At 41.5% G+C, this 17,215-nt stretch overlaps 1 protein-coding gene across 1 annotated transcript in view; it reads right to left on the bottom strand.

Annotated features, from left to right (window-relative positions):
• Nucleotides 1-3,155: 3,155 nt before the first annotated feature.
• The window catches only part of LOC117810648 (plakophilin-3-like), a 17,963-nt gene continuing 3,903 nt past the window's right edge, over nucleotides 3,156-17,215 (bottom strand). Inside the window, exons 2-13 of the mRNA XM_034680573.1 lie at nucleotides 16,761-16,849; nucleotides 15,854-16,452; nucleotides 15,549-15,675; nucleotides 15,264-15,468; nucleotides 14,951-15,110; nucleotides 13,478-13,586; nucleotides 12,173-12,337; nucleotides 9,791-9,970; nucleotides 9,540-9,693; nucleotides 9,129-9,324; nucleotides 8,684-8,771; nucleotides 3,156-5,206 (exon numbers count right to left, since the gene is read on the bottom strand). Of these exons, the coding sequence (XP_034536464.1) occupies nucleotides 5,165-5,206; nucleotides 8,684-8,771; nucleotides 9,129-9,324; nucleotides 9,540-9,693; nucleotides 9,791-9,970; nucleotides 12,173-12,337; nucleotides 13,478-13,586; nucleotides 14,951-15,110; nucleotides 15,264-15,468; nucleotides 15,549-15,675; nucleotides 15,854-16,452; nucleotides 16,761-16,849 (2,114 nt within the window). The 3' untranslated portion in view covers nucleotides 3,156-5,164. The remainder of the gene's footprint in view (nucleotides 5,207-8,683; nucleotides 8,772-9,128; nucleotides 9,325-9,539; nucleotides 9,694-9,790; nucleotides 9,971-12,172; nucleotides 12,338-13,477; nucleotides 13,587-14,950; nucleotides 15,111-15,263; nucleotides 15,469-15,548; nucleotides 15,676-15,853; nucleotides 16,453-16,760; nucleotides 16,850-17,215) is intronic.

Genomic DNA, 17,215 nt, shown 5'->3' with positions numbered 1-17,215 from the left:
ACTTCAATAATCAGGTTTGTGAAAGAATACCCACATTTACTTGAGATCACTTCACTTTCACTTGACACCTGAAACTCTTTGCCTTACACCAGCCTGTTGACATCAGTGGATGATGTCTGTGTTGTAGCATTGTCATTATATGGAGGTGTGCATGTGTGTCAGCAAACTGTGCAGCAGTTTGGACCCTGACATTAGGCTTACCACGACAGAGCCTGCTCACATTTAAACACGTAGTCTCAAACATACAGAGTGTTTTTACGTATATGTTTATTTCATGTCAGGCATTAATCAAATGATTCTAAACAAACAGATGAATATTTTAAACCGTGCGTCACTCCTACACTGCTCTGTTTGACCAGTTCTGTTTGAAGCTTTGAGTGTTTGTCCTGTATCTTCTTCCAGTCCATGCTAATGTAATCCATCTCTGTCACTGGCTTTGAACTTCTCTTTGGACAGCATGTTTACTGAGCTAACATCATGCTAACACCAACAGCAGTTGTGTGTTTGACAAGACAGTTTGAAATCCTTTCCAACAGAGCAGTCATCTTTCAACAAACCATGTTGTCATATTCTGTAAATGTTGAATCATTGTGAGTTGATAAGGGTTTTCATAGGACTGGCAGTCCTGCTGATTTCAGGTGATGTCACCATAGACTGTGGATGTCACACACTTATGGAACCGCCCCCCCTGGTGGGCAAGAAAGGCTACCTACTGCTACATGCTACCGGGGAAACTACTGGTCTCTGCTGCCAACTATATCTGAATATTTCAGTCATTGTAGGCCCATGTTTGGCCAGCTTATCTTTACATACTCGTTCTGACATGGTTGGTGTGCGTGGACCGATGTGAACAACTCCAGTGATAACTTTTTATGACACTTTAATCCTTATAGTCTGGTGACTAAGTGGTCTGAGGTGAGGGGTCCGTCTGAGGGGAAGGTTTATTATTATTGTCAAGGCATGTCAGAGAGAGACAGTTTTAGCGTCTGCATGAATGATACCCCCCACCTTAGCTCTGATGATGAAGAATTTCTCACCCTGCACCTTTCAACTAGAGCTATAGTGACATTTAGCTGTCTGTACTTGCATAGGCTTGCAGCCTGGTGGAGGGGTAAAAGGAAGACGTGAAGTTCATACAAGGACTTAGCTGTTGAAAGCTAAGCTGGCTGCAGTTCTGTAGTGTTCCATGGAGGCTGTTATATTAATGCCCTCAAGGATTCTGCATTAGTCATGTGACTGAAAACTTCAATTCATGGAGAGAAGTTACCATTTAATAAACAAAAGGAAGCAGACAGCCAAAATGCAGTCAGGCAGCCTATAAATACAAAACTTAAATTGGCTAAATAATCATTTGAGATATTTTCCATTAAATCACAGAAATGAAACAAATTTTAAATCTTGATATTCAGTGTCAGCCTCCAGCACTGGACAGTATTACAGTTTCCCGGCTTCTCTTCACATTAAAAAAGTGCAACAGTGTGACTAGAATGCTAGACTGCCTTAATATGTATGCTGTTATTTCTGTGGTTATGATCAGTCATGTCAAACCCCCCAAACAAACATATCCCGCCCCAATAATTAAATAAATATATACTTTGCTACCAGTGTGTCACTATTATCTCTATCCTTACTCTTATGATGTTTATTATTATTATTTATCTAACTTCAATGATAACACACACTGTGAATGTGAGGCTTTGAAAGTATTATACATTTAAGCTCTATTATTAAGAAACAGCACAAGTACACCTATTATGTATTAGACAAGTTTGATTTTTATGATTCATGATTAAGATTTCAACTATCTACATTATTACTAACCTACTAAACCCTCTTTAGCTTTACAAATAATAAACAATATGCTACTGCCGTCATTTGTATTTTGCGTCTTACTTTATTTCAACCATTTGTTTATTTGATTTGAACAATTTAGACCCCTTCCTCAAAAAATAAAAAATAAGAATATTTCCTCTCTGCAGGAAGCATGAATGAATTAAGCAAATATGGTATACATTTTAGAGGCCTAAGGTAGGTAGGTAGGTAGGTAGGTAAGTAGGTAGGTAGGTAGGTAGGTAGGTAGGTAGGTAGGTAGGTAGGTAGGTAGGTAGGTTCATTTGGATGCTGTGAAAGCAAGCTACAGCCAGGTAAGTACAACCTGCAGAGTCCGATGTCACAAAGGAGACAATGAATTTGGAGTTCTTGTAGCCTCAGCTTCACTGTTTGGATATGAAAAGAGTGCACAAGCTACATGAGCAAAAGTATATATATAAATATATATATATATGGCTGTGGGAAGGTATGGATTAAAAACCTGATGATAAAACATGTTAAATACAGAACAAGTACACAGCAGATACATTTCAACACGCTTCACTGAACCCTCTGTGGCCCTCACTGGACACTAAACAGGTGTACACGCTGCCTTTGCCTGCAACAAAGGCAAAATAATATATCAAATCAACACTCCACCATTTACAAAGAAAAAGTACATATTGTGATGTTTTTTGAAAGCTTATAACAGCAAGCTCATGAACAGACACCTGAGACATCAAAACCAGGAGAGCCTCAAACAGGACACACAGTTTAACATCAAAAGATAACTGAAAGTAGTATCTATCAATGTCTTTATTTACCCATTGAATTTTACACGTGAAGACACAATCACACCACACTTGGAGGAGTAACACCCAACACTAGCATTGCTCAATGCTGCCACTTTGTGACCAAAGTCCGCAACTGCATTTTGTAACCCACTTACAGTCCAATTCTCTTTGTGTTAACTATTTAATATATCCATATTTTAAAAACAGAGGAGAACACTTAACCTTACAGTGATTTTAGAACAAAACAGCCAGTTACACAACGTCCCCAGAGACTACAAATATGAGCTGAGTAAAATGCTCCCTGCAAGGTCTTTTCAAGGAGAGCAGTACCAAGGCCTGTTAGTACTTCAGAGACCATGTCTGTTCTGATGGAGACAGCATGTGAGTGAAACTCAGCAGTTGCTTCTTCTATTGGGTCAATAATCTGTTGAATGAAATACATCAACCAATGACCAATATGTTAGCGAGCAGGTATGGTTTACAAATGTGAGGGCACGTGAGCCAGTCATATCTCCATTTTCTTATCACAAACAACAGACACTGACACAGTTGGGTTGTTTCCTGTTAATGAAACTAAAACATCTTTATTTTTATTTCTTTATTTTACACAAAATGGTTTGAAAACACAGAAAACTTAAAGGTCCCATATGATGGAATTGTTTGCTGTTTACATGTCCTTGTTATCTTACAAGCAAGGTTTAGTGGCAAAACACATCACAGTTTCAGCCTCTGTGGAGGATCTGCAGCTTCTTAGTTTCTGACCCCTTCATCCATGCAGGGATCTGAGTGGACAGGAATAGAGACCTGGTAGATTTTATGTATGATATATATGTTAAAAATATTAATAAAAGTTAATAAAATAAAACTGTGCTTTCATGACATCATACTTCAACAGAGACTGCAACAGATGAACATTAAAGCCTTTAAGCTTCTGCACTTTTTGATATAAAACTATGCAAGGTTGTCACTTTGAATCCTTTTTTCAAATACTGCTCAGTTAGTTTCCATCTGGGCTGCAGCTGAAACATTCAGTCTAAAACTGTCATACACGCCACACGGATAAATCAGAGCAAAAACCTAGTTTCAGGGAATAAACAGTCAGATCTAAAGCAATACTAGTGATGAGAAACTGATACATGTCTTAATCTGAGCATTGACTCTCAGCATTATTTTTTTCTATCGCTTGCTCGCTCTCTCGCTCTCTCTCTCTCTCTCTTTTTACTTTCCTCTATCCCTCTTTCCAACCCCAGCTCGATCGAAGCAGATGGCTGTCCAGCATGAGTCTGGTTCTGCCTGTTAAAGGACATTTTTCCTTGCCGCTGTAACTAGCGAGTGTGCGAGGTGCAGTCTCTAAAATCTGACAATCTGTTGATGGCAGACTTCTTTATGTTTGCGGTTGCTCACACGTTGCTAATTCCACCATGTTCAGGTGAAGTGTTGCAGCCACAGTTCCAGTAGCATGTCTCTGAGTGGTACGTTAACATTTGAGTGTTATTCCTACGGTCTTGCCTGTCGTGTGTAACTTTATGCAGTCAGCCTCTGTCGTTGAAACAGTCTGAGATGAAGTGCTGTTTATAAATAAACAAATTAGCACTAACTGTAGCCGGGACGTTGTTGTTAAAATAAAGAACTATCCCGTTTTCTTTGGTCCTCTAGTGCTGAGACAGAATAAAGGCATTTGTGTTCATTTTTGTAACAAACGAGAGTAGTTGTTGTACGTTGCTCTGATCTTTTGTCATTTTCACTCTGCAACATCCAAGCTAATCCCCAATAGCATAGGAGGAAGTTGAATACTGTGTTATGCAAATCACTCCTGTTATGACATCACCACAGGAGCAAATTCAAATCGCCCCGTTTTCCAAGAAGATGGGCGACAAAAACAGTGCAGAGGCTTTTTCTTCTTCACATTCTTAGGGTTGCTCTGCTGAAGGATGAATACAGTGTGAATATGAAGGCAAGGAAAATGGGTTTCTCATTATGCGGGACCTTTAAACAAAACAGCAACAAGCTTTTCATTTCCATTCATTAGTTTGTAAGTTGCAGATGTTTGAGGCTACAGACACATGTTGAGCTATACTTTTTGGGGTGTTTATAATACTTTTGACATTTTCTTTGCGCTATGATTGTGAATGAATTATGTTAGTACATCAACCTGACTGATACAGAGTATCCAGGTCTTTAGTTTTAATGTTACCATGCACACCTGCCTCTGGCTTCCCTTCATAGCAGGACTGAGTGTTTATTTGATTTCTTACTTTTATCTAAACATAGAGTCAACTCAGGTAAGGAGCTGTGACATGAAGTCCATTCATATTAGTAAGTTACAAATACACAGGTCTGTGGATGTTAACTTTAAGTTAACCAATAAAAACTAAGTGAAGCACAGACCACATTAAATGTCAGAGGACCGACTATCACTCTATTGTTTTGTTAGCTCCAATCCATCGTCCATCAACGTTAGATAATCTGCTCATCTTAAGCCTTCGTTACTTCTCCACCTTAACAGTAACCATGGCCCCAAGGTCAATGGGTCATGTACTGTATAGACAACAGGCGGTTACTCAGAGGGTGACATCTGTGAGGTCTCGTCTGCTGAATCCTTTCTGAAAAACATAATAGCATAATAACACAGTCAAACAAAGTAATAATAACACAGTCAAACAAAGTAATAATAACACAGTCAAACAAAGTAATAATAACACAGTCAAACAAAGTAATAATAACACAGTCAAACAAAGTAAAGGAATCTTGACATTTACTCTCTTATACTTATACTTCCACCCATCATCCACCACACACCTGTCTCCCAGTGTTGCTAAGAAAGAGGCTCATTACTCCTTAAAGCTGGAGGGCTAATTAACACGTTCCAGTCAGATGTGTTGTTACTTCTTTTCATCGTCTTTAGTATCTGAGGCTTCATCCTTGTTTTGATTCAAGAGGACTCACATCCATCAGGAGCACACATAAAATAATCATACTGCCAACTAACAATTTAAGTATATTGCCTTTATGAGACATTAATATGTTACAGTTGTATTTGTGGCTTGTTGTAAAATGACTCTATGCATTACCTGCTACTTGTCTTTGTTCAGGTCAGATGTGATGTTATGGAAGCACTTCATAAACCCCTTAACACAACATCTTGCTTTGTTCCCTGAGTGTACAGACTTACTTCCAAACACACTTATGACGAGTGATGGATATCATTAATCCTTATCAATATATTGAGTTGACACCATTATGGAGAATCCTAAACGATCTTTATGGAGTGGACTGTTGATACTTCTCTATTGTTTGGTGAGACATGTCTTAACATAGTGATCAGAAAACAGGTTACTGTCTTTTGATTTAAATATTTTCTTTGAAACAATCTGTTTTCATGATGTATTTTGGGCCTATGAGAGCTCATGTTAGGGAGTCAAACACGTTGTAACTCTAATATGTAAGATCTAGTTCACATTGCTTTGGAAAAGCAAATGTACAAATGTATTATTAAAACTACATTTTCTTTTTCTTTACGTAACATGTGAACACACCATGATCAAATTACCTTTGCCTAACTGTCATTTTACTGACTCAGCCCAGTCCACAGTAATAGATGAGTGGAAACCGCTAAGTAGTGATGGTGAGATGAAGCCTCATGAGGCTTCGAACCACTTGAGCCAATTGGTTCGAGAAAGGGTTCATTACTCGAAGCTTCATGTGCACACGAAACCACCTACTGGCCAGGTTTATCATTACAAGCAGCTGGATCTTAACCACATAATGTATGGTGCATTGAATTTTTGTGTCTGTTATGGGAACGACTATGAATTACAAAAAAATGTATGACCAAATAATTTCTGTACATAAATTATCATATATGTGTATGATAAAATATTTTTGAATGTATTCTGTGTGTGTACATTTTCCCAAAATGGTATTATCATATGATATGGCAGGTTGTGTAATTATATTTTCTGTCACTTTAGGAAAATGGAATTGGCTTAAGCAGACAGAGGACAGTGAAAGTGATTGTGGAACTAGGAAGAGGGCACTGAATATGCTTGTGTTATTAGGAGTTAGGAGTTATTAAATCAAAATGTTGCCACACAGGGGAAATCCTCCTCTTTCTTTCTTTTTTAAGTTATATTTTTTGGGCTTTGACTCCTTTTATTTATAGAGGAGAGGACAGTGTAGAAACTGGGAGAGAGTGGGGGAAAAATGTGATTAAAAAGCTGCAGGCTGGGCTAGAACCCAGGCCAATTATATCATAGGCGTGCAACTTAACCATTAGGCCAAGACCGCACCAGAGTCGCAACAGGTCCGCACCTAACTCCCCTCTTTCTAGCTGGCTCCGTCTTACCTGTCCTCCTCTCACTCCTAAATCTTAAACCCATCTCTCTCTCTCTCTAAACTCTCCAAACTATATAAACGCTGTCCAAACTCTAGTGTCCAAACTATCAAAACTCTATCCGAAGTCTGAACAGACCGCAACTCTCCATCAAACACCCACATTTTGAACGGAGCCTGAGGGGTTTATATTGCTGTCAAACCTCGCAGCAAAATCTGAACCACTTGCCGAAGCAGTCACATGGTACAGCCGGGCAGCGAGGCTTCGGACGTCATCATTTTCGGCCCCTCCCCTCAATGAAGCAAGCCTCGATACACGCTTCACGGAAACGCCCCCTCCATTACTCGACACACGCTTCGAAGCCTCGGCACATCTCGTAACATCACTACCGCTAAGCAACATATATACGTAGTGTATATACAGTGGTGGCCAAAATTAGTAGAACACTGAACCCTGAAAGTTTTCAGTTGTTTTTGTTGAACTGGCCATTAAAATACTCATAAAATGAATGACATATCTACAGTCATCATCTTGCTCTATTAACCATACAACAGATCCATGATAGGGAGATTTAGGTTATTTTCCTTATAAAAACAAGCTAGGCCTATTTCACTGTCAATGTCACACAATCATGTTCCCTCACAGAAGAAGCCAGCGTACCTGTGTAATTATTGTCAGGTGTGATCGTGGTTAAATTGGTGGGGATGTACGAGTCTTAGGACACAGCTGTGTGATTCTTTTGAATGTAGAGGGCCTATCCTGCTCATTAAGTGCTTGGTAACATCAGGGTTTTGTCACTGAGGCCACACCACCAGGTATACATTCAGAGCCTCTAGAAGAAGTCTTGAATACATGTTGCTCTCTGAACATGGCTAAGGTGAAGAAGAAGCTAACGAGTGAGCAACGGGTTGGAATAAAGGCCCTTTATGGATGTTACTGCCACATAGACAGGGACCTGAGATGCAGTGAAAGCAACGTAAAGAAGACTTTAGACCGCCATGATGCCACTAAGTCACACCGGAAGAAAAAGGGGAGAGGTAGAAAAAAGAAACTTTCAGAAAGACCAGTGAAGCATCTCAAAATGTCAGCCTCAGGAACAGGTGACTTGGTGGAAATTGATGGCATCATGGATAAGAAAGTATACCGCAACATTCTGGTGAGGCACAGAGTACCATCTGGGAGTCGTCTTATTGGGCCAAGATTTATTCTTCAAGAGGAAAATGACCTTCAACACTCTTCAAACTATTGCCAGAACTACCTGTGACAGAGGGGATCTGCTGGAACATTGAAAATGAAGGACTGGACTGCTCAGAGTCTGGACCTTAACCCAATCTAGCAAATTTGGGGCGAGTTGGAGAATAAACTGGACAGATCTATTGTACATTCAGAGGAAAGCCTTTAGCTTGAGTTGCAGAAGGCATGGGATGACATAAGTGTTGAAGTTCTCAGGAAATATAGTGATATTATGCCAGAGAGATGTGCTGCTGTAATTGCTGCAAAAGGTGGACATACCAAATATTAAAGTTAAAGTGGATAAAAACACTACGACTCCCTTTATCTTATATTTGTTGTGCTCAGAGCAACCAGCTGCATGTCTCATGAACATTATCAAATGAAATTATGTATCAATCAGTCAATATATTCAGATCTATCAGGTGTTCTAATCATTTTAGCCACCACTGTAAGACATACAATATGTTACTGATGAAGTCTTTGGTGTGTTGGTATCAGTATGTGTCAGGCTCACCAGTCTGTAGTCTTTGTGCAGTTTGCTGTACTGGAACATGTTGCAGAGGACAGTGGAAGCTGCCCTGGCAGATTTCAGACTCCCGTAACTAAATCAAGACACAGCGAGAGACATATTGAGACAAGGACAACTTACAAGGAGGAAATAAAGTGCATCAGCAGTGTCGAGCAGCTCTTTGATTAAAACTGCAAAATGGCCCCAAATAATAAAAAGCTGACACTTCTGTTTGGTCAACAGCCAGAGGGGACAGCAGAAACGCTGTAGTCATGACCATGAAACAGTGTTTCTGTCAGCTCACTTCTGCTGTGAATAAAACACAGTAGGATATTTAAATTATAAGAAGCATAAAAGAATAGGTTCAAATGTAAGAATCAATTCATAGGGTTTCATAGGTCCTGGATCACTGACGGAGCTGCTGCACTGCTTGGATATTTGAGGGTCCTACCTATTATCATGGGACGTCTTGATGCCCACTAGTTTTGGCAGGCCGTCGAAGTGTGAGATTTCGTGGGCTGCCAAGGAGCTGACGGTGACGAGGTGATTCAGGGTTCCACAGATGTTGACCACCACCTCGCTGGATGGCTTTTTCTGGAGGCCGTCACTGGGCAGCTTGGAAACCAGAATGTTCACCATGACCCTGGCTGAGAGGACGAAGAGAGAGGAAGGTTGTTTTTCAACCTGTTTTTAAATCACCTTTAATGTAAGCTTTGGAAAGGTCTAACTGCTGTTTGGTTTGCAAATAATCACTTGTGCACTTGAGTACTTATTATTAGTACTAATGTACTTGCTTCACACTTTAGCTTGAGTCTAAATGTTTTACACACAACACCTTCAACACCCGCTCTTGGACTCATACCCATGTGGTCTTTGTTGGAGTAGTTCCTGACCAGATTTCTCAGCAGGCCAGTCAGAGGCCTCAGCTCACTGTCACTGTGCGTGTCCAACAGGTCCAACAGAATGGGCATCATCTTCTCCTGGTCTATCACCACACAGCTCAGCACTGAGCACCACTGGAGAAGACAGAGAACATGAAAAAAGCAGGTATAATGTAATGAGAATACGAACATGTCTGCATAGAGAATATTTCTATAGTCTGTGAAATCATACCCGGGACTCTCCCGCTGTGATGTTTTGAAGGGCTCCTATGGCAGCCTCACGGATAACCGAGTTACTGTAGCCGTTCTGCAGAACCAGCTTGTACAGCCCAACGACCTTAGGGTGCCACAGCCACTCGGACCCATTAGGCTGCCGAGACACCTCCGACAGGACGGACAGACTCTGATTGTGCTGTTATGAAAGAACAAAGAGAGAGAGACATTTTAGAAAATGTGTAAAAAGTATTATTCATTTTAATAGATTCATATTGATTCCCCTTATATTTCTATACATGTCACATATTTCCATTGCATCATCACTTACACACAAAAGGCTACAACTTGAGGCAAGGACCCATAGACTGGAAGTAAAAACCAGCTCTGGACTCTGACCCCGCCCAGTATAAGACATTTGTTATGTGGAAATGTAAGAACCCCCAGCAACAGTGTTGTGATGCCTTAATCCTAACTCATGATATTATTCAGGATATCACATCAACACTGATGTCAACTGGATGTTGTGTTTGTAGCAGAGGCGGTTTTGGGAAGAAACCTGTAGAGAGGCCTCAGCCCCTTAAGAGACTAACATACAGAGTTCTTTACAATTAACTAAGATTTCTGTTAGTTCCAAGATGTTTTTACATTTCTCCACCCTGCCATTTGTCATAGTGAGACACCTGATAAATACTGACCAGGGTGTCGGCTCTCCAACCTCAGTTCAGCCACAGATCATAGAAATCCTCTTATTGTTTCAATCATTGGTTGAGGTGATGCACCAAAACAGGCTCCTCAATTGAGCTACTCCCCTTTGCTAAATCAAGTAGCAGTAGAAACACAAGTGATCTCCTCCTGCTAACAGGTAGTGTACTTAAAATATGGATGTGATATAATTATTGATGATGTAGGCAGTATTTTCAACAACAAGACAGCCACAAAGCTTTGATCCACTTCATTTACAACTTGACTTCTGGGCATCTCCTCTGTAGCTTCAGCACAAAGGGTAGTTGTATGTTCAAAGTTATTATTACAGCACATTGAAGACACCAAACCAAAAGAAGAAAGAAAACTTTTCTTCATGTAGCCGACTCACCCGGAGTAGAAGCAGAACAACCCTGGATTAATGTCCAAATGAACAGAGATCATGCTCAGGAAACCAAAGTAACCTGCTGTTTATTTTTTTATGTCGTCATCACCTGATCTTGCAATTTCCTGCATGATCTTGCAGTTCTTTCCCATGATCTCATGAATCCAGCTGCTTTGGACTGTGCTATGGTTCTGCTGACTGAAATCGTAAAGTGTAAGATAGAGCAGAGCCAAGGGGCAGATGGAATCAAAGGCCTTTCTTACACATGGGGCAAAGCGTCTAGGTGAGGGTTAGGGTGAGTGCTATTTTCAACCTCACAGCATCCAGCACCTATGATGGCATGGTAATATCTTGGTGTCATAGACCAACTGAAACCTGTCTGAAGTCTCAAATCTTTCACAGGGTGCTTTATTTCTATTTAAAGAGCTCATAATTGAGATAGTAAGATTGGCATTTAAGATCACAACATGAATCCCTCTGCTCGTCCCACATCCAGAGACACGCAGCAGCACTTCTTCTCATGAAGAAATATTACCTGCTGATGCAGGCAAAAAAAGATGGAGAGCTTTTGTTTCCCTTGTCTCCTTAAATCATGAAACTCCTTTCAGTATGGGGCCCCTCAAGGGTGCCAGAAGACAGGACAACACTCACCATTATCTCCACAAATGCCTCAGCCCTGCATGGTCCAAAAATTCCAGCCTGAGGTCAACATCAAGCTCTCCATCATACACACATACACACAGACACACTCCCACACAACCAAGAGAGGAGTTTTTTCATCCTCATTTTGTCCCTGACAACTGTTCCCACAGATCTTAACAAAAAATGTTCATGTCTGTTGCTCACACAGCGGCATAAAGACTACAGCCATGTGATCCAGCTGCTGTATGGGAGGTAGGACCTTTAGTTACCAGGCCCTTCTCCATTGGAATCATTTACCAGTCAGGGTCTGGGAGGCAGACACCCTCTCTACTTTTAAGAGTAGACTTCAAACTTTCCTTTTTGATAAAGCTTATAGTTAGAGCTGGATCAGGCTTGGACCAGCTCTTAGTTATGCTGCTATAGGCTTAGACTGCCGGGGGAATTGGCACACTGACACACTGGGATCCTATCTCCCCCACTCTCCCCCAATCACTTACTTTAACTCTCCCTGTCCCATTAAAGTTAATAACCATAGACCTTTCTGGAGTCCCTGAGCTCCCTTGTCTTGAATGAGTGTCTGTCTTACTCTGAAAAGTCACTGATCATGATGATTTAAACTGTGTGTGGTCACAGGTATAAAAAAGGAGGAGTGAGTGTGATGAAATTTACCTCATTTTTCTTTTTGCTATACAGAGAGAAGCAGCCAATGGCATCGCTGCCCCTGGAGCCGGAGGCTGTCTTTGGACCTTCCAGACGAAGTCGGACTGAAGTAGGAAGCTCCATGTATAGCTGGTAGGACAGATTCCTCATCACACACAATGAATTCTCCAAACCCTGAACATAAAGACAGAGATGGAGGAGTCACATGGGGTGTGACAAGATGGTGTTAGTGGACAGCTGTACAGAAAGCGGTAACCCTAACCCCGAAAACATTAACACCTCTTGAAGTTTGCTGACATTTATGTAACATGAGTACCGGCAACAAAGCATGTCTTTGTTTTTGGTTCAGAATATATTGTAGGGATAAAGGCAGCCAGCATCACTGGAGCTCACACCGCTCTTCACCCCTGTGCCCACGGCTTGGTAGGACGTTGTGTTGAGTCTGTCCGCTTCAATAGATGAAAAGAGGAACAAGAATGGCTTCCCAAAGATGGGGACGAATGAGCATGTTATGTTATATTCCCATGCTGCAGAGCTTCTGTCTCACAGAGGCATCCCTTCTGCTTTTTGTGCACTTTTTCTGCCAGGTCTGGATGTGGCTGTGACTGCTCTTAACACAACCACCTTGAGCCTGTTGTTTAGAAATTCCAAAATCATCGTTCTCTGTGGTACCTGGTTTCCTTCTTTGGGCTCTTTCCAGTATTAGCTTATGCTTTCATTACGTGAGGCCCAGTGTCGCCTGTATCCAGTTCTTAAGAAAACAGAATGAGTCATCCCCTTCTGCCCCCTGTGGATGTTTGAATGTTTGACCTTGCCAACTCTGTCACTTTGTCTTCCAGCTCTGCCTTCATCATCCAGATTCAGACCTCTACGTTTGTGTACACTCTCCTTTATCCTTCCTCACTCCTTCAGTTGTGTCCAGCATTCTGTCCAATAAACCTAAAAAGTCAGTCTTTAGATCTGGAATGGCTTTAAGATTTACTTCCCTCTTTACTTCTTCTTCTTCCTGATTACTTTCATCAGTCTTGCCTGGTATCACGTTAGCTTTAGTTTTCCTACTGCTGAGCCAGAGTATGATGTTTTTGGGATCTTTTTTAAAATACTGTTGTTTGTTAAAATGGAACAATACAGAAAAGCATAAGCATGACATCCACGTTCAAATTATATTGTTAAATCTCAAAAATGCCTGATAGTATTTTTCTATGTTTGACTGTTTCTAACTATTTTTAGGTGAAGCTAATAGCTGCTGTCAATGCATAGCTGCTGTCAATGCATAGCTGCTGTCACACTCTGTGATAGTGCAGGTAGAGTTACCTTGTCATCCGCCCTCTCCTCTTGTTGGATGTAGCACACCAGGGACTCCACCAGGCCGAGCATATCTCTCATCTTCTGTCTCGTCCTTTCGTTCACTGAGCTTAAGTTTCTGTACACAAAAACAAACCAACATTGTTCTGGGGCTTAAAAATCAAAGTAATAAAGCTCTTTCTGCAAAGACCGTAACTTCATGAGGTCGTCTTGATTCCATGTGTTAACTGATCCCTTTCTCATGCATTCAAATATTGCTAGCAATGCCACAGGAAGCAGTTTGAGGTTTAGTGTCTTGTCTAAGGACATTTGGCATGTAGACTGTGGGAGCAGGTATTTAACCACCATCTTTGAAATTGAGAAACAACTGACCCTAGCACCAAGCCACAGCCGCCCATTACAAACTTAAATGAATAAAGTTGCAGCACATAAATTCAGCTGAACTTCATGGGCAGGAAACAACTAATGTTTCTGGGAAATCTCATACTTTGTCATACTTACTCTCCAGAAGCACAGACGGGCAGAGCGCACGTCCGCAGAGTTTTAACGAAACTGAAAAGGAATTCGACCCAGACATTGTAAACTGAGAATCATCCCAGACCACAGTGGAAACATTTCCAACCCCTAACTGAGGCCTTAACTCAGGAATTTGGCTATCTCTGTGCAGGTGAGGGAGAGGGAGAGGTTGGAGTAGGAGCTTACAAAAGAGACATGGCAGAAACAGGAGAACGGGAGGAGAAAGGGAGAGACATCTCTGTCTGATCCCTGTGTCTCAGTTCTTCATAATGATGTCTCCTCTGCCCTCAGTTAAGTTGGAAATAGTTACAGAACCAGCATGTTAAGGAGCGTCCCATGGCCCCTATTGCGGCTCAGTGGGGAGAGGATCGGGGAGAGAGGAGGGAAACGGAGGAGCGATAGCCAAGGTTACATGAGAGCAACTATCACAGAGGTCTCTTCACAGAAACAAGAATAGACAGACCCTAAAACTGAAACTGAACCTCCAAACAGACCAGAAACACAAGTTGTTTTTAAAAAGGTGGTATGTGATGAGCTGGGATTAAAAAAGTGTGTGAAGAACAAAGATCTGTGTCTAAAGAAGGAATATAATGAAAGGCTGACTTTCGAGCACTCATACAGGTCTGAAAAAGGTTTAATGCTGGACTGTTTGTATCTGTTTGCTCCACTTCTCAATGATAGATTATAGTATTATTTAACATTAAGAGCTGCACTTTAACCAGCTAATTACACTGATAACAACTATATGTGAAATAAATTATAAGGTTTGAAAGGTTTAATCTCACCACATTTTCTGTTTCTTATGAAGAGATCCAAAGAAAGTAATACATTGTCCATATAGCAGGACTTGCTAAGACCCAGCAGATACTAAATTACATGTTAGAGGTAAATTTGACCAACCCCATAATAGAATAACCAATTTTACACAGCTTGCAGTAAGTCCAGAAGGGTCCTGTATGGACATACCTAAGGCAGCCAGTGGTGTTGTTGAAGATGTCTCTCTCAGGTGGGCTCAGTGGGATGCTGCGGCACAGAGGGATCAGTACTTGCTCTGTCAGCTCTGTCAAAGCTTCATTGGACAGCTTCTCCTTTAAATTATCTTTGGAGGACAGATTCCACAGCACACCTGCAGCCACAATAAATGTTATTCTGATATGTCAGTCCATGAAACCAAATGTGTAGAAAACTATAAATGAGTGATTCAAAGTGAGTTGTATTATTCAGTTATAACCTGGAATTAACAAGGTTAAAGCTGTTTTGGATGTAAGACTTTGACTACCTGTGACGGTCTTTCTTAGTTCCTCATCAGTTTGATTTAGGATGTTAACAAGTTGCATCACACCCCCTGCGTTGACAAGTGCTGTCTTGTTGTCAGTGTTCTCGTAGATGAGGTTCTGCATGGCACCTGTGGCGTAACGCTGGACTTCTTGGTTGTCACTAGAGAATAGCTGAACCAGAGCTGGAATACCATGCAGAGCACGGACCTGAGAGACACAACACACACTGAATATACTCATATACAGAGATGAAATGCCCGTGGTTCATTATTTGAAGCTCTAGTTACCTGGTTTTTAGCATTGCTGCTGTGGTAACAGTGGTGTTGTATGTATGCACCTCCAACGACCTGCAAAGCAGGATCTGACTCAGAGAGATATCTGACAGCTGTAGCCATGTCAAGACCCTGGATCATGCTGCAGGTATATTTATATAGAAAGAGAGAAAGAAAGAGATAGAGAGCTTTAGGTATACTAGATCTATATAAAAAATGTGCAGTGAATTACACTCAACATTTCATTCATGTATTTAAAAAAGCTAGAAATGAAGATGAGTAGTGACTCAGACAGACATATGATGAATATTTAGCCTCACTCTTGAAGTGGATTGTTGCTTTGTAACGAATCTACATCCAAGACATCCAATCCTTTCCCCACACTCCTGACACTTCGGAGCGAGGCGGCCCTGTGCAGACTGGCTTGGTAATGCCCTGTCCCGGGGACTTGGTCATCCCTTGTTACGTGCTGCTGCCACTGTGTCCCCCAGCCATCACCTACAGTGGGAACCCTCCTGCCGGTCCCCACCCAACCCTCATGGCCAACGGCAGAGCTCTGTTGTTGGCAATGCTGCTGTCGATTGGTAATGCGGCTGATGGTGCGATGGGAGGGGCCTTTATAGATGTATTGATATGCAGGCTCCTCTTTGGCCAGCGTCCCACTGAGGCAACGCTTTTGGGGGCAAGGAGAGTTTGCAGTGATTGAAAAGGAGGCTGTCTCTGAAGGAACCAACACTGTTAGAGGATACGCCCTTTCGTCCTCCTGACACAGCGACTTGGAGCGTCTGTTACTGCTGTGGGACTGGGATGTCTGGAGGCCGCATTGGATCACGTTGCTTCCTTTATTTCTCACATGAGAGCTGGATTCCACAGCAGAATAAGAGGAGAAACCAGACGAGTGATGGCTTACTGTGGGCACCTGCAAGGTCATCGGAGGAGCAAGAAACAAAACAATGAGCAGAGACGATGTTGAACACTTGAGGAATTCTTGCAGAGCTTCTTGTTTGACAGGTTTTTACTGAAGTTTGAATGTCATGTTCTCTACAGTCACCTTTGATCAACAGGAAGTGGGTCATAACTTAGTTCACTGGTACAGTGACCTGAGGCACTCACTACTCCGCTACACTGAATGTGTCCACAATCTAAAATAATGTTTTCAATGACCTGCTCTATAAAATGTTGTCTTGGATGTATTACTTATGCAGGACTGAGAGTGAGTATACTTACAGCTATGACACGGCTCGGTTTGTGTGTCATGGAACTGGAACTGAATCCATGGACATGGCTTGAACTCTTAAACTCAGAAGCACTGTTGTCTAGACAAAAAGAAGACAGAAAGAAAGAAAAAGAATCAGATTATAATCTAGGAATCCTGGGGAGGGAAATCTGGGCAAACAGTTGCTCTTCTAACAACATCATGGTATGATAAAATACAATCAAAATAAAACAAATATAGACAACAAGAAGTATAAAAAACAACAAGAAAAATAAACAACAGTGTAACCCACTCTCCTTTAAACAACATATCAGAAACCTAACCAAAACATCCTTCTTCCAGCCCCTCAATACTGCACAGCTCAGACCCACCCTCTCCTCCTCTGTTGCAGAAACACTCATCCACGCCTTCATAACATACAGACTGGACTACTGCAACAGCATTCTTTACAGCCTCCCCTCTACTA

Source organism: Notolabrus celidotus, chromosome 3, assembly GCF_009762535.1.
Source record: "Notolabrus celidotus isolate fNotCel1 chromosome 3, fNotCel1.pri, whole genome shotgun sequence".
Lineage (NCBI taxonomy): Eukaryota > Metazoa > Chordata > Actinopteri > Labriformes > Labridae > Notolabrus > Notolabrus celidotus.
Note: the sequence above shows the minus strand (reverse complement) of the source record. Positions and strands in the feature narration are given on the sequence as shown.